The sequence below is a fragment of the Anomaloglossus baeobatrachus genome, chromosome 3, assembly GCF_048569485.1.
Source record: "Anomaloglossus baeobatrachus isolate aAnoBae1 chromosome 3, aAnoBae1.hap1, whole genome shotgun sequence".
NCBI lineage: Eukaryota > Metazoa > Chordata > Amphibia > Anura > Aromobatidae > Anomaloglossus > Anomaloglossus baeobatrachus.
In genome coordinates this window covers 345034238-345061593 of record NC_134355.1, presented here as the reverse complement: position 1 = coordinate 345061593, position 27356 = coordinate 345034238, and the positions used below count along the sequence as shown (strand labels likewise).

The 27356-nt window shown below is 42.2% G+C and overlaps 1 protein-coding gene across 1 annotated transcript; it reads right to left on the bottom strand.

Annotated features, from left to right (window-relative positions):
• LOC142295276 (troponin C, slow skeletal and cardiac muscles-like) lies at positions 1-27356 on the bottom strand. The gene is made up of 6 exons (XM_075338383.1): positions 27284-27356; positions 12656-12686; positions 8215-8361; positions 7980-8094; positions 7396-7532; positions 1-141 (listed from the first exon to the last, which is right to left on the bottom strand). Exons 1-6 carry the CDS (start codon positions 27305-27307, stop codon positions 110-112), a joined length of 486 nt encoding a protein of 161 aa, XP_075194498.1. The 5' UTR covers positions 27308-27356; the 3' UTR covers positions 1-109.

The window sequence follows — 27356 nt, the reverse complement described above, 5'->3', positions numbered from 1 at the left end:
GAAAGAATACTCATGTTTTAATGAAGTAACGTTTTCAATATTTGGACATTTTTATTAAATTATTTATTAAAGAAAATAACTATTAGAATGGTGAAATACTTTCTTCAGTTTATTCCACTCCTTTCATAAATTCCAGGAATTCTGTAAGACAGAACATTACAAGGGAAATGAATTACGGAAACAAATGTGCTGTAAAATAAAAAGCTCCGGTTATGCTTGAACATATGACATTATCTGAGTATATTCATACCATGAAAATAATGTAAAGATACTCTTTGTGTTGGTGTTTCTGGTATGTAACATGCACCCACACTCAGGCTTTTTTACACTTGTTTGCCATTTTTTTTCCCTTTCCAGTGTATAGCTGATATGAAGCAAAACAACTTACAGAGATACAAAGGGAACAAATGGTTGCATGGCAACTAAGTTGTGTTCATCGTTACACCATGATTTTAGAAGTATGGTAATTATGAGTACAAATAGAAAACCTGACAAGAAATGTGCTTACTTGACTTTTATCTGGTTTTGCATTCAACAGTAATAGTGAAGTAATGTTGTGCTAGATAAAATATTTGTTATCACAATTTGTCATCTGACATGTTATATGCAGTGCAGTTCAATATGATCCAAGTGCTACCATAAGGCTGCAGACACATTAATTAGAATATGGCATCCGATGCAAGAGCAACGGATGCGATATGCTAATGACCCCCGACTCAGGCTCTGCTGTGAGCGTGAGCCGAGTGTCGTGCGACTGTGACCCGATCTTGCGATCGGGTCACTGCAAAGCTGAGGGCTGGTGCTGCGGAGGAAAGGGAGGCGTTAATCCCCCATCTCCTCCCTTGTCAGCGTTTATCCCACTGCACTGGGATAACATCTGAGTGCAGTCCGATGTTTCTCTTGCACCCGAATGGTTGCAAGTGATATGGCTCTCGCAGAAAATGGCAGCATGCACGATTTTTTCCTCAGTCCGTTTAGGGCTAAGAAAATAATCGCTGATCTGAGCTGTAGCATTGTCTAACATGGGGCCGAGTGCAATGCGAGATTTATATGCTCGTGTGAGCATACCCTAATGCTCATGGCTAAAGAGAATCCGTCAGCAGGTTTTTGTTACCCCGTATGAGCAGCATAATAGAGGGACAGAGACTGATTGCAACCATATATGACTGACTTGGTGATATGTTCTCATTTTTAGAAAATCACTCTTTTATCTGCTGCATATCTACCGGTTCTCTGAATGCTGAGCTCTGTATAACCCCGCCGACATCACTGATTGGCAGAAAGCTGCCAATCAGTGATGGTGCATGTCTGTACAAAGCTAATTACTATGTAAAACTATATGCCAGCAGGTTTACAAGTCCTCTAGTGATAATCTCCTGCTAATAAAACAGTGATTGTATCAAAATTACAGCAAGCAAACCAATAAGTGACACATCACTGGAATCAGAATCTCTGTCTCTACATTAGGTGGAAACAATCCTTTTGGCCGAAAACACACTTCCGTATAAAAAACGTACATGTGACACGGTCCGTTTTTCGGGTGCGTGGTCCGTTTTTTATGGGTGTTTCTCCAGTACATTTGTCATCCGTGTGATGGCGTATGCTATCCGTGTGTGCATGTAAAATGTCCATGTATGCGTGTAAAATGTGCGTGTATGTGTACGTGTGTGTGATGTAAAATGTCGTTGATACATGTCGGCTGACAGCACACAGTTACGCGATGAGAATGAACTCGGGTGAACTTCATCCGACTTCATTGTCATGCCACGGCTCTGTCTGTGTGCCGCGTACTGATTAGCAGTCACCCGTGAAGGACTCACCGGTGACCGCTAATCCCCTGAGTGACTGAAGTGAGCAGCTCTCTCTCATACTTACCGATCCCCAATCTCCGGCGTGGCGCTGCCCGGCTGTTATAAAAACCTTGGCGGCTTTTACTATTTTGAAAATGTCGGCCGCCCATTAACACTACAACTACTGAGGTAGTCATTTTGACTACTTTGCACCATGTATTTCTATATAGGTGTCACAAGTCCAGTAGTTCTAGTGTTAATCAATCTCGTATTCCCTGCTTCCACGCCCACAGGCGCCTGTGATTGGTTGCAGTCAGACACGCCCCCACGCTGAATGACAGCTGTCTCACTGCACCCAATCACAGCAGCCGGTGGGCGTGTCTATATTGTGCAGTAAAATAAATAAATAAATAATTAAAAAAAAAAAGCGTGCGGTCCCCCCCATTTTAATACCAGCCAGATAAAGCCATACGGCTAAAGGCTGGTATTCTCAGGATGGGAAGCCCCACGTTATGGGGAGCCCCCCAGCCTAACAATATCAGTCATCAGCCGCCCAGAATTGCCGCATACATTATATGCGACAGTTCTGGGACTCTACCCGGCTCTTCCAATTCTTTCATTGATACAACCCATTTTGTAGAAAAAAACGCACCAAAAACGTCACTAAAAAACCCACCAAAAACACAGATGACTGAAAGGAGGTTTCCTGCTACAAGATCAGGTTTTGGTCAGGAAAAAAACTTACCAAAGACGCCCTGTGTGAACCTAGCCTAAGAGTTAATGGAGCTGTATTGCAATGACACGCACAACACATGGACAACTTCAGTTTTCGAAAAAGCAGACATGTTTCTTCTACAATCCTGGGTAGCCTGTTAAACCTTAATACCTCTCCATCTTTCCACCTGCCTCTGTGAAGAGAATATTGAGCCTAATCTCTCAGTATATTAGTATGGATAATCCCAAGGTAGGGGCTAGGAACTCAGAATGTTATTTATGTTATTGAAAATTGAAGTGTCTGTGGTCTTCATTTTATTGCACATTTGCCTATAAGTTATAGTTATAGATATGGTTATATATTGTGCTGAACATCGCATACTGACTGTATATCAATGCACTGAATAGCAATGTCACAGGTGATCAAGAGATGCCTTAAAGGTCCACAACTTGGGAAAGCATTTCTCGTTCCCCATGTTTGCCCCCATTAAAATAAAAAATCTTATACTCTCCTCTACCAATGCCATTCCAGTGGTATTGGGAATTGCTCTCCTGGGGCTCATTTGAGCGTGTTACATCATGAGAGCCCTACACCCAATGTGCGCTGCCTTCAATCTCCCTGACTTCGGACAGATCAAACATCAAGAGGATGTCGAGCTGCGGTTGCACTCTTACTTCCTTTTGATGTTTGATAGGTCAGAGGGTGGGAAGAGGGAAGCCAGTGCAGATTGGGTGTGGGGCTCTGATGATGTAACAACCTCAAATGAGTTGACACCAATGGAATGGCATTGGCACAGTAGGTGAGTACAAGCTGTTTTATTTTACCGGTGCAAACATTGAGAATGAAAATGGGGTTGTCAAAGTAGTGGACAATCCTTTAGGCCTCCAACACACATCCGTGCCGCCGGTACGTGTTTGCCATTTTTTGCACGTACCGGCGGCATGGAGACACCTTCAGCAATGCTACCCTATTGTAGCAGGCACACACACGTAAAACCACATGGAACGTGTGTCCGTGTGCTTTTGTATGTGTGTGCGTTTTTCTACACGCTGACATGTCCACGTTTTCTCCGGCAGCACGGGTGTCACACGGCCCGCACCTGTACAACACGGATGTAGTGTGGATGCGGTCCCATGTGACACGCGCCGGAGAAAACACACGAGTCAGTGAAAAAAAAACAAAACATTTACTCACCTTCTCCAGCCCTCCTGTCTCTGCCGCTGCTGCCACTTGCTGCCGACCGCCGCTCATTATGCTCATTTAATATTCACTTCACTGCAGCCGGCAGCAGCAGCAGTGGGGATACGGCAGGGCTGGAGACCGAAGATCAGCACAACGGACAGCAGCGCGGACCACGTGAGTATGCAAATTACCGGTTCTACATGTGCTATCGCGGATAGCACACGTAGAACACATGTGGACCACACGTACCCGAGACACGTACTTACCACACGCAACACGTGTAAATACGTGTCTCGTGCGTGTTTTTAACGGAAGTGTGTTTCGGGACTTAAAGTGCTTTGGATGATAAAGTGAGATATGACATACAAAGGTAGGAGTATGTGGCTGAGGCCACATGGAGTGTCTGGAGAATTTGTGAAGCTTAGTTAATCAATTGTAAGCCTGATAAGCTGGGTACTGGGTATGATGCAGCAAATAAACTGCATGGAAAGACACTTAGTAAAAGCAGAGAAAGGTCAGCGTGCAATTTTGCCATAATTCACAAGACACCATCAAGCTTATGGCACTACCAGAACTTGTGTGCCAGAAATTGTGACCTTCCTTGTGGGACAGTACCACACATCAGTTTCTTTTCTGCTCATTCATGTTACATAATCCCTCTATGTTTTGGCTTGAAATCGATGAAGAATACGGCAAGTCAAATATTTCTTCTGCCAGACTATTTTTGACCAATCATAATATATGGGTGGTGATTCATACTTGCAAGCAATGTGACTCAATTATTAACATTTCCTGTAATTTTATACAGAGAAAGTGACCAAAAGCAATCATGAAAGAGGAAAGAAAATTCCAGCACCATGCGTCTCTTCATTAAAATCTTCAATATTTTATTTCCATGTCAAGATTAAAAAATTCATGTGGGGACACAGCCCCTAAACGCTGATGCGTTTCGAACAAAGTTCTTAATCATAGGCCTATGATTATGAACTTTGTTCGAAACAAGTCAGCATTTAGGGGCTGCGTCCCCACATGAATTTTTTTAATCTTGACATGGAAATAAAATATTGATGATTTTAATGAAGAGACGCATGGTGCTGGAATTTTCTTTCATCTTTCATGACTGCTAAGGAGTGGTTCCAGCCACTTGTTCCTGGCACCTGTGTTCCTTGGATTCTGATGAAGCACCACTTATCCTTTTCCCTGCTTCTGCTTAGTTATTGCATTGACCAAAAGCAATGTGTTCTCTTTAGCGCATTATTAGTGTTCTGCATTTGAATGAGACTTTTATGTCCAAGTAATTTTTTTATCATTTATATCATCTCATAGGTAAGGGGACTGTTTACACTACAGAGTCAGAAACTAGCTGAGGAACTACCAATCCTAAAAATGGGATAGTTGAATCTGATCTGTCAAACATTTTCCAGTAGTAAGCAAGATGTATTAGTAAGCTATAGGCTTTTGGTTGAGTTTATAAAAACTTTTTCACTTTGATCACTAACTTTTTTCTCTAACAAAATTAATTTAAAAAAGTATACTTAAGAAATTAAAAATATATAATTTTTACAAAGTCTACATGTTTTTGTTAGTGAGAATGTTCCAATTATGTAAAAAGGGACTAATACAGCTGCGTTTTTGTGTAAATGTTCTAGCAAAATGTGGATTCAGCTATTTCTGGGGAACAAGTTTAGACATTAGTTGTGGCTGGGAGCAGTTTTCGAGAGATAAGGTGACCATGCATTTGTGTTGCTGTTTTTTTTTGTAAGAAAGTCATTAATTTATCTCTTGTAGAAGTCAAACGATAGTGCTATGATGAGTGCATGACGATCCACTCTTTCAATCTATAGGAAGACTTAATCGGAAATGTGAGATGTAGATCACAGAGGTGATATGGGAATGCCCCCCAAAGTTTATTTAGTGGCTTCCACCAACTTTAAATGTGTGTGTAACATAAGGGGAATAGGGTATTTGGGTGAACTTTAGTCAAACCTGCATCTTTTAGCTTTTTAGTCGTAGTAAACTGCCTCAACATCAAGAAATGTAACACTTTCATTATGGTTTTGTGGTTTAGAAAAAAAACAAATCAAAGTGAATACTTTTAATTCTACATTCATGCCAGCAAAAAGATGCCAAAATAACAGTTAAGCCGGCGTTACACGCTACAATTTATCTGACGATATGTCGGCGGGGTCACGGTTTCCGTGACGCACATCCGGCATCATTAGCGACGTCATTGCGTGTGACACCTATGTGCGACTCCGAACGATCGCAAATAGGTTGAAAATCGCTGATCGCTAACACGTCGTTCATTTTCAAAATATTGTTCGTCATTTGGATTGCAGCAGACATTTTGGTACGTTTGACACCCTGCCAACGACGAAAAACATCAAAACGACCGCCTTGCTCAAACAATATATCGCTGAACGATGTAGTGTCATTTATTGAGATCGTTACGTGTTACCGCTAATAAACGACCTATGTGCAATCTCGGCTAATCGTAACTACGATCTGGGCGTGTCACATCGCTAATGAGATCGTCAGATAAATCGTAGCGTGTAAAGCGGCCATTACTTGTTAAAGATACAGCCCTCAAAATCAACTTCAGTATTTTTCAGACTACAAGATACATATCCCCCCCTTATTTTGGAGGAAAATGTGATTGCTTGTTATAGTGCAAATGTATCTGACTTGTTATGGAGGGGCGGGGTCATAGGAGGCAAGAGTAAGGTTGCCACTGTAGGAAGTAAGTGGCAGCAGGAGTGGGGCAATCACATGTGTCTGACATTAAAGGGAAATTAATATTCACTGCTCCCCACACTCATAATCCCCCACATCTTGGTACCAAGATCAGAAATAGCAAATGATTGTGAAGATTTTTACTATCACTGGTGCCGAAAGGTTAGCAGGACTATGGGTGTGAGGAGCAGAACATATTGATTTTGGACTAGCATCTGCTTGGCCGGAAGCTGACATCAGCACCTGTGACTAGGGGCACATGGCGGTGATGCACACCGCAATCAGTTGCCAGCATAATAAGATGACACTGCACGATGGAGAAGTAGAGGAGAGGTGAGTAGAATGATTTTTTGTGTGTGTTAAAAAAAGGGCATAACAGGAGCCATATATTCCAGAATGGGCCCATGATGGGAGACATATATAACAGAATGTGGAAAATTTATACCTGCATGGGGGACATATATACTAGGAAGATAGTCCCAGGATGTGGGACATATATACCAGGAAAGGGAACATATATACTATGATGATGAACATATATACCAGGATTGGCCCAGGATGAGGGAAATATTTACCAGAATGGGCCCAGGATTTGAGGACATATATACCAGGATGGGGGACATATATACCAGGATGGAGAACATATATACCAGAATGAGTAAGATATATACTAGGAAGGGGGACATATATACCAGGATGGGAGGCATATATACCAGGATGGGGGACACTTACACAAGGATGGGCCACATATATGCCAGGGTGGGCTGCATATCTACCAGGATGAGTGCCATATACATCAAAAAGGGCCCCTGGATCTCCAATAATAGTGTCAGCAACAGATTCTCCCAAAACAGTACATCATGACCACAATTTTTTGCTTCAATATGTTTTTCCTTTTTTTCCCTCCTCTAAAACCCAGGTGAGTCTTATGGTCTGCTGCTTCTTTTAGTCTGAAAAAATATGGTATAAACTCACCATCATAATCAATTCGGTCATCATTATTTTTATCCCCGTCTCTCATGAGTTCCTCGATGTCATCTTCTGTGATGGTTTCACCTGTTGCTTCTAACATGGTCTTTAACTCTTCCAGGTCAATGTATCCATCAGCATTTCTGTGAAGAATGTTTGTGTAACAGATAAAATACCGACGCTTAAAATAAATTCTCCAATATGGATAACTTAATATAGCAAATATTTTTAATTTAATTTACTTATTTTTAATTATAATATGTTTTGCCTATTCCTACTCATACCATCTCATGTAATATCATCTTCAGCTATTTATCCTATCCAATGGTCCTTTTCATTTTCAGACTTAGTATTAGAAAAGACGTTGTCTAAATTGACTGGCATACAGTTCTTGTAATGTCATAAAAATAATACTTTTACATTAGAAAACACAACTGGATATTACAATAGCAATATGAGTGATAGTCTATACTATTATGAAAAGTTAATGTAATATGCAACTTGCTTAGCCCTGTGTAATCATGTAGGAAATTAAAAAGGTGGTATTTTAATTCATCTAATGTTGAATGTTTTTACATTTTATCACTTACTTGTCAAATATTCGGAAAATGTCCGCTAATTCCTCTTCTGATTTTCCTTTGCTATCATCTTTCATACATCGGACCATCATAACCAAGAACTCATCAAAGTCTACAGTACCACTTCCTATAGTAGAGAATTGTTATGATAAATTAAAAGAAAAAATAAGTGCTCATACCATTTTTGTTTTTATAAAAAAAAATAATTAATAAATAAATATATAATCCAGCATAGGGTAAAACTGACCATCTTCATCCACCTCATCTATCATTTCTTGCAGCTCCTCAGGAGTGGGACTCTGACCGAGCATTCTCATGACTTTTCCCAGCTCTTTTGTGCTGATACAACCATCTTCTGCGTCTTGTACAAAAATGTCAAAGGCTGCTCTAAATTCTAGGGGAAAAAAAATTGTGCAATATTAGTTAATATAATGACCACTAACTTATATTGTTATGCACTATTGTTGCCAAAATAAGAGGCAGCACAGATTAAGAAATATTTTGGCAAATATATTGCATAATTATATATATATATATATATATATATATATATATATATATATATATATGCATATATATATATATATATATATATATTTATATTTATATACATATTTCTATGTCTATGGGTATGTGCGCACGTTGCGTTCTCTGCAGTGCAGAAAAAAACGCACCCTCTGGCAGACTGGACACTGCGTTTGTGAAAAAAAATGCATCCACAAAGCATGCATTTTGGATGCTTTTTCCATGCATTTTGTATGCGTTTTGGATGCATTTTTGACAGTGCATTCTCCCGGCAATTCAGCTCTGCTACATGCCAGCTGACAGCACACACAGACAGAGTCGCGCGATGAGAGGGAACTCGGGTGAACTTCACCCGACTTCATTGTCATACCGCGGCTCTGTCTGTGTGTGGCGTCCTGATTAGAGGTCACCCGTGAAGGACTCATCGGTGACCACTAATCTCCCGCGATTAGTGCTGTCGTCACTCAGGTTACCCGCGGCCAGCTGGAGTCCTCCACCCGAGACCGCAACTCACCTGTGACTTCATCGCTGTTCGCGCGGCTCACTTCAGTTGCTGCATGTAGCTGACAGAGAGCGGTCTGGTCTGTGACTGCTCTTGTCAGCTTCATGTAGCAGAGCTGAGAGCGTCGCGGGACCTCGTGTGGATTATGTCGGACCTGGAGGGGTATAATGAGCGGCCGCCATTTTCAAAAGAGGAAAAGCCGCCGGAGCAGTGTGACAGCCGTGGAGCGCCGTGCTGGTGATCGGGGATCGGTGAGTATGAGAAAGGGGGAGAGACCGACCGACGGACAGAGAGAGAGACAGACAGAGCGACCAACTGACAGAGAAAGAGACCGACCGACCGACAGACAGAGGGAGATTCACTGACATCCACAGACAGAGATTGACCGACATTGAAGACCTGCATTTTGCTTGTCAAAACAGCATGCAGAACGCAACAAAAATGCAGTCCAAGTGCATTTTGGTTGCGTTTTGACCCACATCATTGATTTCAATGGGTGGAGAACGCAGCTACAACGCACAAAAGAAGTGACATGCTGCTTTTTTTCCGCAGCGATTTTGGGCATCCAAAATGCTGCATTTACAAATACATGTGCATTGATTTTTTGGCTTTCTCATAGACTTTGCTGGGGAAGCCGAACGCATGCAATTTGGCACTGAAAACGCTGCAGTTCAAAACGCAGCATTTCCGCGGAAAAAAATGCAATGTGCGCACATAGCCTATATTCTATATATAATGAGCAAAAGTTTGAACATTTTTTCAACTTTTGACTTTCAGCCTCCATATTTGATCATCCACTACAGCTTTGAGCCTGAAATTTGTAAATCCACCTTTGGCTTTCAACACTGTCTGAATCTTTCTTGGCTTGCTCTCGATCAGGTTCAAGAATGTTTCAACTGAAATCTGATCTCAAGTCTCTTCTACACATTCCCAATGTTTGTGCATACTTGTCAACTCACTTGAGTATGTATACAGCTTTTTCTTCAACTCTACCTACAACTGTCCAATTGGGTTAATGTATGAGCACTATGGGGGCCAATTTAGAACCTCTACTTCATTGTCATTGGACGATTTTGTTGCCAATCTCGAGATATACTTTGAGTCATTGTCATGTACTTGGAACACTATGTTGTCCTTTTCATTTCCATAGCACTCAAGTGTACAAAGTAACTCGTATTGTAGGACACTCATATGTAGCTCAGCATTGAGACCACCATCGATCATGGTCAAGTATTCAACACCTTTAGCTGTGAAACAACCCAATATCATCAGGCTTCCTTACAAATCACTTGTTTCCAATCTTCTACTGTCTACTTTGTGTACTTTTTGAAAACTCAAGTCAACACTTCTTATGATGATATTGAAGTCAAGATTTCTTCACCTTTTTCGGGCCACCATTCCAGACTTGTGTAATGTGCATCACACGTTGCTTCAATTGATGTCTATGATCTCACTATTATGAAGCATATAAGTCACCTCCACTGCCATGTTTGTTGCACCAGAGCTGATAGACTTTGTGATGAGCCGACTTGTTGACTCTGATATTTTATGGACGTCCACCGCTTGACTTCATTTCATATTCTTCCACCTGTCATGGTACTCACATGATGCAGTTTGGCAATTTTCTTTCCCAAGAGACCACCATCCATGAGCTGGATGATGGATGATGCTGTTTCTCTTTTCTTGGCAAATCTTCTTCATAGATGTGCCTCAATTTTAACCAGTGATCTTTCACTTAGAACCAACCTAATGACACACTGAACTATTAGGGAATCTAAGAACAGGTTGTAATTTGTAGTATACAAGCACCACCAGTAGCAAAACAGTTACAATCCAGTGACATGACAAGAATCTACATAGCTAATCATATGCTACATAGTTGCAAGTCTTCTCAACATTTAGTCCTGAATAAAGTAGCACTTCAATGCAATGTAAACAACAACTTTGAACATGTATCCATGTTCAAAAAAGAAGTGACAATAAATGAATTAAAATTGATTTTTATTGAAATATAATTTTAAAATCACACAAAATATGCAATAAAAAACAGCAAGAAAAAGGTGCAAGATGATGAATATAGTACAAAGGGTCATGGACTGAAAGTCATATTTAATTATACCATAGGAACTCCATATATATACACATTTCATAGGAGTTTTTAAATAAATAGATAATGGCCACCTATATTAAATCTATATAGCCAAATAATATCCGGCAAAAATTGTCTCAACAAGAGGTTTTCTCACCACCAAATAAAGTGCCAAAGTGCTGGGGTAGAGGGAGTAAGAAAGCCAACAAATAGATATACTAAAATAAACTTATAAATAATCAGGTGTTAATATTAGATTCAAGCAATAATTTAAGCGGCCATCTTATAAAATACAACACTCCCCACCATGGCTACATACAAACATGTGAACACAAGTCCTGAGGAAAAAATGTTAAAGACAATATATTTACCAAGATAAATAGGTGGTATAGTAGACAGTCCACGGCCCCTCACTCCGACACATGTTTCGCCCTGTTGCTTTATCAAGGAGCGCTCCTTGATAAAGCAACAGGGCGAAACACGTGTCGGAGTGAGGGGCCGTGGACTGTCTACCATACCACCTATTTATCTTGGTAAATATATTGTCTTTAACATTTTTTCCTCTGGACTTGTGCTCACATGTTTGTATGTAGCCATGGTGGGGAGTGTTGTATTTTATAAGATGGCCGCTTAAATTATTGCTTGAATCTAATATTAACACCTAATTATTTATAAGTTTATTTTAGTATATCTATTTGTTGGCTTTCTTACTCCCTCTACTCCAGCACTTTGGCACTTTATTTGGTGGTGAGAAAACCTCTTGTTGAGACAATTTTTGCCGGATATTATTTGGCTATATAGATTTAATATAGGTGGCCATTATCTATTTATTTAAAAACTCCTATGAAATGTGTATATATGGAGTTCCTATGGTATAATTAAATATGACTTTCAGTCCATGACCCTTTGTACTATATTCATCATCTTGCACCTTTTTCTTGCTGTTTTTTATTGCATATTTTGTGTGATTTTAAAATTATATTTCAATAAAAATCAATTTTAATTATTTTATTGTCACTTCTTTTTTGAACATGGATACATGTTCAAAGTTGTTGTTTATAGTTGCAAGTCTAAAGCATGTATGAGATAGCCAAGATGATATCTATAAAATGAAGGTAGTCTCAAGTTTGAAGCTGAAGAGGATGGTGATATATAACTGCAAAACTTTACTAGCCTTTTGCTTGTCAATATATATATATACACACTTTTATATATATATATATATATATATATATATATATATATATATATATAGGCACAAAGACTTGAACGAAGTAACTTATAAGCAATAAAACAATAAAACTAATCCTCTAACGATTATTTGTTTTTTTAAACTGAGTTGAGAATTGGGTATATTCCCATATTGCCAATGAACTTCATTCCATTCTTGTGATTTGCACAAAAAATTGATTTGCACATTATTTGATTCAGTCTTACTGATTACACATTATTGGCTAAATATTTTTTTTTAATTCCGAAACAGCTGATTTTAGTACTTATTGCTTTTTGTGTATTTTAATTACAATGTATCACATATATTTACAAATTGAGTTAGTATTCCAAGGAATTTACCATTTTTTTGTTCTTCTGTTAGCTGCTCAACCTACAACAAAGAACATAGATAATGTTACATAAACATAATAAATATATAAAATACGGCTCTTTTGTAAATTGTCCTTTTACACTTTATTGGGTATTAAATACATTTTAAATTACCATACCTACACCAAAATGCCTTAATGTCTTTCCCTGTACTGCCTATATGGCCGTGTTCCCCTAAGGCTTGAAGACCACTTTTGAAGGTAAATTGATAAAGTGTGCAGGAAAACAACCATGTTTTCTTTATCTGTCATCTGAGTTTCTGCTGCTACTTAGGAGATAATTGATCATAACAATAGCGTTTGAGAGTGAAATGTGAGTCCCATGTGTCATCACTTTTCAGATAAGAAATATCAGCTGCAAGGCACCGATTTTATTGTCCTATCCTTCTATGCAGATGCCTTGACACGCAGACACTGTCTAAGAAATGTAGCCATATGCTTGTTACTAGTTTAAAGTAACCTAACCCTCCCTGCATGTGTCCTATTCCGAGCTTCGACATTCAGCGCTAGGCGAGAGAAAGATAAAACATTTGATTGTTACAAGAAGCTCAGCTACAATGGTATTTAACCTTAGGCCCTTTATCTGCTCCACATACTGAAACGTGAACCAAATTTAGCTCAACATTTACCTTACCTTATGTAGTCATAGAGGTAAAGTACTTAACGCACAGATTTCTCTCCTTAATTGTTTAGTATTCTTAATTGTTTAGTATATGCTTGAGGTTAACCTTTACAATAACATTTTAACATTTTTTTCTTTTGGAGTCACATAATACTAATAAACAGAACATAATATAGGTAGAATCACATAATAATAAGTTTAATTGATAGAGCCTGATTCATTTTTACATTTTTTGCCTGATTTTTGGGGAGTTTTTTTGTAATTTTTCCCCTTCTTTTGTTTGCACCACATTCATTTTTCCCTTTCCTATTTGCACTTTTTTTATGCCTATATTATATGGGTTCATCTATGTGTGTTTTTTGTTTGTTTGCCACTGTGGGTGAGGTTCCAGTTTAACATTTCCAAATGTTTTTGCCTGATTCATCATTTATGACTTTTCAAAAAGTTGTAAAATTTGACACAGATGTACTTCAGATATCCCAATGGAGAGATTTTATTCAAAACCTAAATATTTTTTGAATAATTTTTGTGACATTTTGCAAAACATGCCAATTGTTGCTTTAAGAATTTGTTGTAAAGGGTGGGCCATTTATATGGATACACCTAAATAAAATGGGAATGGTTGGTAATATCTAATGAACAAATAAAGTTATGTTAAAACCAAGCACATTGTTTTTCTTGTGAAATTCTCAATAAGTTTGATGTGTTACATGACCCTCTTCCCATTGGAAAAATAAAGTTGCATCCAAAATGGCCAACTTCAAAATGGCCACCATGGTCACCACCCATCTTGAAAAGTTTCCCCTCTCCCATAAAGTAATGACCACAAACAGAAAGTTGATATCACCAACCATTCCCATTTTAATTTGGTGTATCCATACAAATGGCCTTCTCTGTAGAAAGAGAAAACAAAAAAAAATCCTGATCCCATGTGCATTGTTTTGATGAATTAGGAGCAAAATGTTCAGCCAATACCTTAAGATAAAAAAACGAAAAAGTGGCTCAGAAAAAACTCCACAAATCATGAATCAGGGCCAATGTGCTGAAGGATTTACTGGTGTACATTTAAAAGAGTATTATCATGGGAAAATTAGTTTACATTCTTAGTATATCATATCATATGTTTTTTGATCATTTGTATCATGTATAACTAGTGAGGAAGATTAACATATTTTTCAAACTTTTCATGGAACAATCAGGATTATAATAATCATGTTTGCTGTTGTTAAAGAAATAATGCGGTATGCAAATTCACACTTGAGTCTCATGCATATACAAAATGTATATGGTGCACCCTAGGTCTCTGTGCTATGCAGCAAGAGGCACTCCAGGTGCCACCATATGGCGCTTATGAAAAGACAATAGGAAAATAGGGGTACTACCGTGCTGGTACATAAGGAATTAATACCACATTTGTGAAAAAATTGCTTTTATTGATACAAAAGTGCACAACAATAAATGCATGTGGTAGTAAGCACAATTGATAAAATGTATATAGTAAATGGAGCAAAGTACCAATTGCAGAGGCAGAATGGAGGAAAAAGTGTCCCACATGAGGAAGATAAACTCCCCCGAGACCGAAGCAGCACACGCGAAACACGTGTCGGGACCGGTCCCACATGTGTAGTTGATAGTCTCCCCCCTTTTCTGTGTGTATGCTACAAGCAGGTAGGTCTCCAGGGCCACTTTACCACCAATGTTGTTTTTTACATGACATATTGTCTTGCACTTTGTCACTTTAATACCATTGGTGGCTTTATTTAATATGTGGCCCTGTGATTGACTTTTTGCACATTATACAGCATATCATACACACTTCTTACTTGCTTCTTTTAATCTACATTGATGAGAGTTTTTAGTGGGATTACTTTTTCCCTACTATTTACATTCTTCTTTGGATCCTAAGAATTATACTGGGGGGAGTTTATCTTCCTCATGTGGGACTCTTTTTCCTCCATTCTGCCTCTGCAATTGGTCCTTTTTACTCCATTTACTATATACCTTTTATCACTTGTGTTTACTACCACATGCATTTATTGTTGTGCACTTTTGTATCAATAAAAGCAGTTTTTTCACAAATGTGGTATTAATTCCTTATGTACCAGCACGGTAGTACCCCTATTTTCTTATTGTCTTTTGCTATTATGTATCGGGGTACGTGCGATTTACTTTTATGGTGAGGTCCAGCGCTCTTGGTCTTTGCTTTCTCATATGGCACTTATGTTTAAAAACATTGCTTCTACTGAAGAACACTTCATTATTTGAGGACAAATGGTGGGCAAACAATTTTTCATTAAAGAGGTTATCCACTATTTTTACATTGATGGCCTCTTCTTCATCAATGTGTGATCGCTGATCTCGCTGATCAACTGTTCCTGGTGCCGGTAGTGGCAGCAGGCAGTCGGAAATGCTCAGTTCCAGAGCCGCCCGTCTTCTGAGAGTGGCCGTGGCTGAGTAGTGCAGATCTAACTCCTATTGATTTGAATAGGAGGTGAATGTACAATACTCGTCTACGGCAGCTATCATTTGACAGGGCAGCTCTGGGAACTGATCATTTCCGGGTGCCTGCAGCCATCATGTGCTCCGAGAACAGACCCCGGTCAATCAGACATAGATGGCCCATCCTAAGAATAGACCATCAATTTTAAAGTAGAGGACAACTCTTTAATTTATAGGAAAATAAATACTGCATAATTAGGTTTGGTATGGCCCCATAGACTGTTGTGTGTTACATTTTACAACTCTTCAAAATATAAAAGTTGTATGGAGCTGTTCGTAAAATAATACTTTGTCACAAAGTTGGCGCTATATACATTATTATTATTATTATTATTATTATTATTATTATTATTAATAATAATAATACTAATAATAAAATTTAAAGTGTTTTGTGCTCAGTTCTGTACAGACATGGATCATTAAACCTGTAAGAAATACTAACTTGTAAAATTTAGTGATTAAAAAAGAATGTGCCAAGAGATTTGGGATTAGATGAAAAGCATTGAAAATGTATTCAAGCAATATGCTCTATTAAAAGTCAAGACCACCCCTGTATCAATGCACCAGCTTGACACCTCAAATAAAACAGCTGCACATGGATGATAGCCCATTGTTCCATTGTTCAAGCTTAGTTACTATACATAGCTGAGATATTTATATGCTTCTTGGCCTGAATTTGAAAGAAATGTACCTCTCGGAAACATCCATCACCAAACTCACATATCGTTATACATATTAATAAGTCATTTATTAAACCCATTGGTTTTTTTATAGATGGTAAATTCATTTTTTTTTCATTTTTATTTATTTTCCAGCTTTACTAAAATGTCATATGCATACACCAAACTTTAAGGTGCAATGTTTAAGAATGTGTTGCGCTTGCTAGTACATAGTGCAATTCTCCCTAGTTTATATGGGGGAAATGGGCTCATTCTGTTTCTTGCTTCTTACACTAAAAATGTATTAACCATTGGAATAAAATATAATTTGTCCAATAGGTTTTGCTGTGCAAAATATGCAGAAAACCAGCACCCCAATTAAAAAATGCGATGTTTTGCTGTCTTATATATTGTACTGTAGGTATTTCTGGCATATATACATTGTACGCATAAATCTCTAATACGGGAACCCTCCTCTTGTTATATATAATGGATAAGTGGCCTTGCATGCATTCCTCTCCCCATTTTTTTTATTTGGGAGTTGTGCAGAATTTGGCACCTCTTCCGTACAGAAAGGTCCTGAGCTCCATACTTGTAATAGACTCATGCCAAAGGTGGTGGATTATGTATTAATCCGCAGCATAGGAGTAATCCTTTAAAAAAAGGTATAGGCAGGGGATAAAATTAATGAAAGCTCCCATTATACAGAAGCAGTTTGTCAGTCTGTGTAATGTCTGTCATCCAGCTGAAACAGACAAATACAAGGTGACATGTGGAGACCTCCTGCCTGTCACTTGCTCTTTAACAATCATTAGTGATTACATTCCTGCTGGTAGACAGCACTTTGCAGTGTATAGTCTATAAATTGTGTGAGCTGAAGCCCAGAGTAATTTAACCTTTTATAGGCATTGTATGGATATCCTTGTTTAAATTGTCTTTCTTCAATGATATAGATACTTGATGCCAAAACTCTGCTTCTACTAGGTCCTACACGGATTTCTGCTTGAATAGAGGCCAACGTTTCATATTAGGCTGAGTTCACATGTCCAGTAATCATCTGTTACAATGGATCCAGCAGCAACCCATTGGCAAAAACGTGTGCAAACACAACTTTTTTGAAAAAATAGGATACACTTTTTTAAACATATGAGTCGATGTAAAACGGATGGGTTAACGGATTACGGTACTATTTAGCCATCTGTTTTTCTTTCATTTGTCAGATCCTTTTTTTTCCTTACTGGATCAGTTTCAAATGGAAGACAAATATCAATCCGTTTTCCATACACTCCCATGTTAAAGAAAACTGATCCTGTAAAAATCTATTCAAAACAGACAGGAAAATTGTGTTTGCAGAACTTTTTTTGCTAATGGACGATTATGTACATGTGAACTTAGCCCAAGAGGATTGTCTTCCAGATACAATCTGCTTGTGCGGCTCTCCACACTTGTGTTCTGTGCAAGTCACAGCCAGAGACAGATTTGAAGGTCAATGCCCTGTTAAAGGGTACCTTCACACTTTAGCGATGCAGCAGCGATCTGACCAGCGATCTGACCTGGTCAGGATCGCTGCTGCATCGCTACATGGTCGCTGGTGAGCTGTCAAACAGGCAGATCTCACCAGCGACCAGTGACCAGCCCCCAGCCAGCAGCGACGTGCAAGCGACGCTGCGCTTGCACGGAGCCGGCGTCTGGAAGCTGCGGACACTGGTAACTAAGGTAAACATCGGGTATGGTTACCCGATGTTTACATTAGTTACCAGCGCACACCGCTTAGCTGTGTGTGCAGGGAGCAGGGAGCCGCGCACACTGAGCGCTGGCTCCTTGCTCTCCTAGCTACAGTACACATTGGGTTAATTAACCCGATGTGTACAGCAGCTACATGTGCAGAGAGCCGGAGCCGGCAGCACAGGCAGCGTGAGAGCGGCGGAGGCTGGTAACTAAGGTAAATATCGGGTAACCAACTTGGTTACCCGATGTTTATCTTGGTTACAGCTTTCCGCAGCTGCCAGACGCCGGCTTCTGCTCCCTGCTCGCTTCATTTGTCGCTCTCTCGCTGTCACACACAGCGATCTGTGTGTCACAGCGGGAGAGCACCTTTGAAGAAAACGAACCAGGGCTGTGTGTAACGAGCAGCGATCTCGCAGCAGGGGCCAGATCGCTGCTCAGTGTCACACACAGCGAGATCGCTAATGAGGTCACTGCTGCGTCACAAAAAGCGTGACTCAGCAGCGATCTCGGCAGCGATCTTGCTGTGTGTGAAGCACCCCTAAGTGCCTTGCATGCTTTTATCTGTGTGTTTATGTGACGCCCCTGGACTAGTCCAGGGTGTCACAGGGAACTGCACTATTCTCTATCCTTGGTGCAGGGCCCACCCTCCTTGGTTCCGGGGTCCGCAACAGTGATTCTGTACTAACAGCACAAATCCTAGTCACCCAAACACTACACTTGTCAGGCACACCAGGGGCGTGGTTCCAGCTGGGAAAGGAACCGCCCACCTATGAGTCAGACAGGCTGGTGGGAGGAGTCAGTTAGACAGTTGGTAGTAACTGAAAAAGAGAGAGGACCTGGTGATTAAGAGCTCCCTGAGGAGAGCCTGGCTGGGTCGCAGACAGTGGCCTGTACTTGACGGCTCAGAGATTAGCGGCGTCAGCACAGCGGAGGGATAGGACTTCCCACACAGAGCAGTCACAGAAAATCCCACGTGCCAGCTGCTAAGAGCAGGTCCCAATTAAAAAGAGGGACGGGACCCGAAGGTTTCAAGCCAACGGGGCCAGGGACACACACAGTATACAGTGTATGGAGGAAGGCTCCAGTCCACCACAGAATCACTGAAAGGGACCACCGCACGTGCAGTCACCGAGTGCAGCAGTACCAAGAGACTTTGTTTACCTCAGAGTCTGTGTCCACTGAATGCGTCATCACACCTGAGTGAGTACCCTGGCTCCCCAGCGCCCTGCCGGCCCTATATCAATATAGGCTGTTCCTACCTATTCCCTACCCTGAGTCCCGGGGCCCCTACCTGCGGAGGGAATCACCACCAGGCTGCCCCAACACCATCAGCCCCGGCACTCCCATACAGCAGCGGCGGTATTCCTTATTACCGCACACCGCAGGTGGCGTCACAAATATTCTCCCCCGTAAAAAACCTTTTTGTTTTTCATCAAAGTGTCTGCCGAGCAGTCCGACTGCTGCTAGGGCGTCACACATTGATTTTTGGCGTCACGAACAGGATTGGACTGGACCCACTAACCTGGGTGACGTGCGCCTTCTCCAAAACTGTTGAGCCCAAAGTGAATAAAAAAAAAAAAAATTCAGTTGCCGCCATCTTGCTGCTGAAAACCAAGGGGGCATAGAAAGATGTCGGCGCCGGGTGAAGCGAGCGCAGCGGCAGTTCCCCCTCAAGATCAAGGTGACATGGACGCACGAGCGACCGCGCAGATAATGCCAATGACTTTACCGTATGTGCCAGGCGCTACCTGGCTACCACAATATGATGGTTCCCCTGACACTCTGCAAGGATTCAAAAGAAAAATCCGCACACTCCTGGATATGTTTGGGATGAATGACCGGCAGCAAGCGTCTGTACTACTCGGCCAGTTATCAGGCGCTGCAGAGCTGGAGGCGGAGACCTGGACAGATCAGGACCGGGCCTCAGTAACTGCCATTTTTGAACGTCTGCGACTTTCCTTTGAAAACCGCACTGAGGCAGAACTCCGGATAAAGTTTTACAACTGCAAGCAGCGCCCACAAGAAAGCATTAGAGACTATGCTCTGAGGCTGCAATCAGCGCTACGGACTCTCAAACTAACCATTCCCATCAGTGAAGCTGAAGGAAACAAGGTGCTTGTTGAACAGTTTCTGCAAGGCCTGGGGTCAGTGGAGGACCGCAAGCAGCTACGGCTGTGGACTCTGGAATATCCTGCAATGGACTTTGCTGTTTTAAAAGACCGAGCCATCAAGGCTTTGCAAACCCCAGAGCCAACTGATTCTCCTGCTACGTCCTGGCAAGCCGGCACTTCTCCTCTACATGTGCCACCTCCTGTTAGAGCACTGCCAGAGCCAAAGACCCCAGCAGCGCCTGCAGGCGATACCAGTGATTTGTCTTTACAGGTGCAGCAGCTGAGCAGTGATGTTGCAAGGATCCTAGAGGCAATGCAGCTCAAGCCCAAGACCAAGCCGGCGGAGAAGATCCAGCTTGCTAACTGCCCAGATGACGTCCCTTGGATGAGAGGGAGGACCTCGACATACAGAGGAAGGAACCGTGACCGGTATGAAAACCTTGTTTGTTATAGGTGCAACAAGACTGGTCACTACGCCCGTTATTGTCCTTTAAACGGGCCACCCCTGGGGCCAAGGGCCACTCCCCAGGACTAAATCAACAAGGCCCAGCAGACTGGCGGGAGCGGTATGTTGGAGGAAGGACCATCGTTTCCATCACCTTGGATGGGATTCCGACTTCAGCACTTCTTGATACCGGCTCCCAGGTAACAACTATACCCCAAGTACTGTATACCAAATTCTGGTCAACTGAGGAACTCGCCCCACCGGACAATGACCTCACCATTTATGCTGTAAATGGTTTACCAGTAACACAACTCGGGTTCAAGGAGGTAACCATCAAGGTGGGCAGGGTGGAGTTAGCACGCCAAGGACTCATAGTAGTGCAGAATGACCCTAGTGACCGGAACCCTAAGATGATTTTGGGGACTAATGTTATTGAGAATTGTATGGGGGAAGTATTGTTTCTTCTCCAACAGCTCTCTGAAACTGCAGGAACGGGACGCCAGAGGGTCCTGCAAAGAGAGATTCGAGACCTCCAGCAGAGGCAACAGGTAAATTTGTCTGGTGGGGAAATTGGCGGTGTACGGGTAATGGATGCAGCTCCTGTGGTAGTGCCCCCACGGAGTGAGATGATGATATGGTGCAGGGCAGCTGTAGGCTCCCGTGGACAGAATTACCAGGCAGTGGTAGAGGCCCTACCTTCAGAGCACTGGTCTACAGTACTGACAGCCAGAGGGGTAGTCGATGTCCGTAAGGGGAGAGTGCCCGTGCGAGTGTTGAATTGCGGGGAGGAAGAGGTTAGACTGCCCAGGTATGCTACCATAGCCAAATTGTACACTGTGAGTGAGAATTTCATCCAGACAGTAAAGTCCTCAGCCACACCAGATCAGTCAGCCACAGACAGTTCCCAGATTCAGCAAGAACAGTGGTGTCAAGAGTTACATGTAGGTACTGACTCCACTCCACTACATCAAAAACAAGGGGTCTACAGGGTGGTTCAGGAGTATGAGCAAGTGTTTAGTAAACACCCATTAGACTTTGGGAGGGTGAAAGGGGTTCAGCATCATATACCCACAGGCATTCATCCACCTATAAAGGAAAGGTATAGGCCCATACCACCTGCTCACTACCAGTGTGCCAAAGACATGCTGAGAAGTATGAAGGAGGCTGGGGTCATCCGTGATAGTTGCAGCCCCTGGGCAGCCCCGCTAGTCCTAGTGAAGAAGAAAGACGGCACTATGAGGATGTGCGTGGACTATAGGAGAATTAACAACATCACACATAAGGATGCCTATCCACTGCCCAGAATTGAAGAGTCCTTGACTGCATTAAGATCTGCAAATTACTTCTCTACCCTTGACCTCACTAGTGGTTATTGGCAAGTGTCCGTTGCTGAGGAGGATCGCGAGAAGACCGCCTTTGCCACCCCGATGGGATTATGTGAATTTAACAGCATGCCATTCGGGCTGTGCAATGCACCTGGTACGTTTCAACGACTCATGGAGAGCTGTTTAGGCCATTGCAACTTCGAGACTGTCCTGCTGTACCTGGACGACGTAATTGTATATTCCAAGACCTATGAGGAGCATCTGGGACATCTGGCAGAAGTATTTGAAGCCCTTTCCAGGTACGGGATGAAACTAAAACCCTCCAAATGTCACCTGCTGAAGCCCAAAGTCCAATACCTGGGGCATGTGGTAAGTGCCGAAGGTGTGGCTCCGGACCCTGAGAAAATCACAGCTATCCAGAACTGGCCCAGGCCTCAGAACATCAAAGAGGTGCGCCAATTCCTGGGATTGATGGGGTACTACCGGAGGTTCGTGAAAGGCTATACCAAGATGGCATCCCCCTTACAAGATCTCCTAGTCGGACAAAGAAAGCACGGCAAGACTTCTGGCTCTCCATTCACATGGGGTGAGGAGCAGGAGAAGTCCTTCAAGTGGATGAAGTCAGCTTTGACAGGAGATGAGATTCTGGCATATCCTGACTATAACCTCCCATTTGTGCTGTACACTGATGCCAGCAACGTGGGGCTGGGAGCTGTTCTATCCCAGGTACAGGATGGCAAGGAAAAGGTGATTGCATACGCCAGCAGGAAACTCCGTCCAACAGAAAGAAATCCTGAGAACTATAGTTCTTTCAAGCTGGAGTTCTTAGCACTTGTTTGGGCAGTGACAGAGAAGTTTAAGCATTACCTGGCTTCTGCAAAATTCACCGTATATACAGACAATAACCCGTTGACACACCTGGACACGGCGAAGCTTGGAGCTTTGAAGCAGCGGTGGGTAGCACGACTGGCAAATTACGATTTCACTATAAAGTACAGGGCTGGTCGCAAGAACGCTAACGCTGATGCGTTATCCAGGATGCCCCAGTTGTGTGATGATGGGAGGCATGAAGATGACCTGGAGGAGATTGAGATACCTGCTTTCCATCGCCCTACTGATAGAGTGAAACCCCGATATTATAGTGATCAGCAAGAGGCGACTTTCAACCCATTGCCCCACCATGGTTGGCAAGAAGCCCAAGATAATGACCCTGCAATCAGATTGATAAAGGCATTGATATCCGAGGCTGATTCACACCTTGAACCAGATGCTCCAGAAGAAGCTAAGAAATTGTGGAAAGAAAGAAGTCGTCTGTGTTTCCATGGAGGCAAGTTGTGCAGAAGTCTCATTAATCCAAAAACGCATGAGAGAATATGCCAGATAGTAATACCCACAGCATATGCACCAGTGGTGTTGGAGGCCTATCATGATAGAGCTGGGCACTTTGGTTGGAAGAAGTTGGAAATGTTGCTGAGAAGTCGCTTTTATTGGACTGGGATGAGAGATACCATAGAAGCTTGGTGCAGGAACTGTGGTCCATGTACATTAAGGAGAAAAGATAGCACCAGTCAGCGAGCGCCATTGCAACCAATAGTAACTACCCAGCCTCTAGAACTCGTTGCCTTAGACCACGTCAAGCTCACACCAAGCAGGAATGGGTACACCTATGCACTCACCATAGTAGATCACTATTCAAGATTCCTGGTGGTGGTACCTGTCAAAGATCTAACTGCCAGCACTGCGGCGAAGGCTTTCCAGGCACATTTCTGCAGACCCCACGGTTACCCAGATCACGTCCTAACAGATCAAGGTCCCGCTTTTGAAGCAGAAATCTTCCAGGAATTTTGTAAATTGTATGGGTGTAAGAAGATACGCACTGCCCCCTACCACGCACAAACAAATGGGATGTGTGAGAAGATGAACTATGTAGTCATCAACCTGCTGAAAACTCTACCCCTTGAGGAGCGGAACGAGTGGCCTGAAAAATTGCCAGATCTTGTGGACATGTACAATAGTATTCCTGTGAGTTCCACTAAATGCACACCCGCTTATCTCATGAGGGCTAGACCTGGGAGACTGCCAGTGGATCTGGAGATGGAAGTTGAGATGCCTGAAGTTTATTCCCCAAATGCAGATTGGGATACCAAGCGTAGAGCTCAATACAGGCAAATTCAAGAGTATGTCGAGGAGAATCTGGACCAAAGTAGGGAAAAGCAAGAAAGAAGCTTTAACAAGCAAGCCCAAGCCCCTCCATTTTCACCAGGAGAAGTGGTCTTAAAAAGAAAAAGAAAGATGCATAAACTGGACGACCAGTGGGAAAGAGAGCCATATGTGGTCCAGCCTTCCAATTTCAACAACCAGAAGACCTGTCTTGTCAGCAAGGACCAAGGAAGAACCACAGCTGTAATTTCCCGTGACCACTTGAAAAAGTGCCCTGAACCCCTGAACATCCAGAAGGAAGAACAGCCCCAACCTCAAGTGACTGAGAAAAAGAAGAGAGTGATCCACACCATCCTAGGTGACTTCCCGGAAGATTGGCCTATGTACAATGGAGCAGTGATTGTGCCTGTACTCACATTCCCGCAACCCGCGGAAGAACCAGAACCAAGGAGGCCTGAAATCATTGCACCTAGAGAAGTACCCATACCAGCACCACGAACACGTAGATTACCACCTACAACACCTAGCACCAGTAGTGGGGAACAGGTAGTAGCAAACACCACAGTACAAGGGTTAGAGGGAAGCCAGGAGCTGAGAAGGTCCACCCGTGTGAACTTTGGTCAGCCCCCACATAGGTTCAGAGATGAGGAATGGTAGCGGAACCCGGCTACTCTACCCTAATGTAAATAGTCTAAATATAGAGTAAATTTAAAAATGTTTAGTATTTTCCATGCTTTTAATTCTACTATTTTCCATGCTAAAGATAGTCATGTAAGACATGTTGATATAGAGTGTTGATAAGAAGAATGTTGATTTTATTTTAATTACCTGGATTCATGACCTGATTGACGACCAATGATAAGTTTTATTGAAAATGGACCTTTGGCTACAGGACTGGTGGTAGCCAGCACGAACTGGTGCTATTGTAAATGGTTATTTCCCATTCATAGCCACGGACTGCATCCCCACCTACAGGAGAAGACACAGGTGGAGGAGAGACCTGGGAGACATATGGCCCAGGTCTGGCCACCAACAGGAGCGGTGGCTTGCCTCCTTTTGGAACTTTGGGGGTGGGATGAAGGATTGGGAAAGCGAAACGTTGGGTTCAAGTGCCTCCCCTGCGTGGGATGGATAGATATGTTTTTCTTATTAAAATGTTCACTTTTTGCAGATAAAAATAAACACTCTGGGTGCACTGTAGCTCGGGGACGAGCTACGTTTAACCAAGGGGGAATGTGACGCCCCTGGACTAGTCCAGGGTGTCACAGGGAACTGCACTATTCTCTATCCTTGGTGCAGGGCCCACCCTCCTTGGTTCCGGGGTCCGCAACAGTGATTCTGTACTAACAGCACAAATCCTAGTCACCCAAACACTACACTTGTCAGGCACACCAGGGGCGTGGTTCCAGCTGGGAAAGGAACCGCCCACCTATGAGTCAGACAGGCTGGTGGGAGGAGTCAGTTAGACAGTTGGTAGTAACTGAAAAAGAGAGAGGACCTGGTGATTAAGAGCTCCCTGAGGAGAGCCTGGCTGGGTCGCAGACAGTGGCCTGTACTTGACGGCTCAGAGATTAGCGGCGTCAGCACAGCGGAGGGATAGGACTTCCCACACAGAGCAGTCACAGAAAATCCCACGTGCCAGCTGCTAAGAGCAGGTCCCAATTAAAAAGAGGGACGGGACCCGAAGGTTTCAAGCCAACGGGGCCAGGGACACACACAGTATACAGTGTATGGAGGAAGGCTCCAGTCCACCACAGAATCACTGAAAGGGACCACCGCACGTGCAGTCACCGAGTGCAGCAGTACCAAGAGACTTTGTTTACCTCAGAGTCTGTGTCCACTGAATGCGTCATCACACCTGAGTGAGTACCCTGGCTCCCCAGCGCCCTGCCGGCCCTATATCAATATAGGCTGTTCCTACCTATTCCCTACCCTGAGTCCCGGGGCCCCTACCTGCGGAGGGAATCACCACCAGGCTGCCCCAACACCATCAGCCCCGGCACTCCCATACAGCAGCGGCGGTATTCCTTATTACCGCACACCGCAGGTGGCGTCACAAATATTCTCCCCCGTAAAAAACCTTTTTGTTTTTCATCAAAGTGTCTGCCGAGCAGTCCGACTGCTGCTAGGGCGTCACATTTATGTATGGGCTTTTCAGTCACCGCCACCCTGGCCTTCTGTATAGAGTGACAGATTATTTGTCATTTACATTTATACAGCACAGAATTAAAGAATAAAGGAGCCACCAGACTGAGATCATTTACATTCCAGAATGTCATTGATCTACTCCACCTCATAGACATTGTATGTGGAGCTATAATTTTCCAGTCTTACCCGTCCTCCATATCAATGATACAGCTTAGCATATTTACTGTCCTTGAACATAATGACAGTTTACCATGTCTTTTTGCCCTGAAAGTGACTGCTCATAAATAACACATTGAGGCATATAATGATACAGAAACTGACGTCATTATCTTATAAAGTGCATGACCTATTCTTATAATACCAGCTAGCTTACAATAGGGAAAGGGCAAGGTTACTAATGATATGTTGTAACAGCAAATACATTCATTCTTACAATATTGCTAGAAGGAATACTGTGTCCTAATCAGTATATTATGACACTGAAGTGAGAATACTTAGTATACCACTTATAATATTCACAGAGTGTATTCATAAAGTATATACTATCATGATTGGAGTTATATTTGGCATGTTGCTGCTTTGTTAATTAAATGGGACAATTCTTTGAAATAGGTAATACTAAATAATAATTTTAGTATTATTAATAATACTAATAAAGTCCTATGTAAGAATTGCAAAGAAATATGTTATGACATCATGGTTAATAGATAAATAAAAATCAATGAAAAACTCTACTCTAGTACATTTTTATATGTGTTAAAGAAATATTTATCTAATGGACATAAAAAAGACTTTATACCTTATAGTAAAATGATAATGAATCAATATTTGTCAGTAGCAGAAACTCATGCTTTTATTAAAATTTTCATTATTGTTTTGGAAATAAGAATATTCTCACATACCGCTGCCTTGTAAATATCATCCATGATGAGTGAGGTTTGGTAAAGAGCCCAGCAGAGATGAGACGGTGCACCC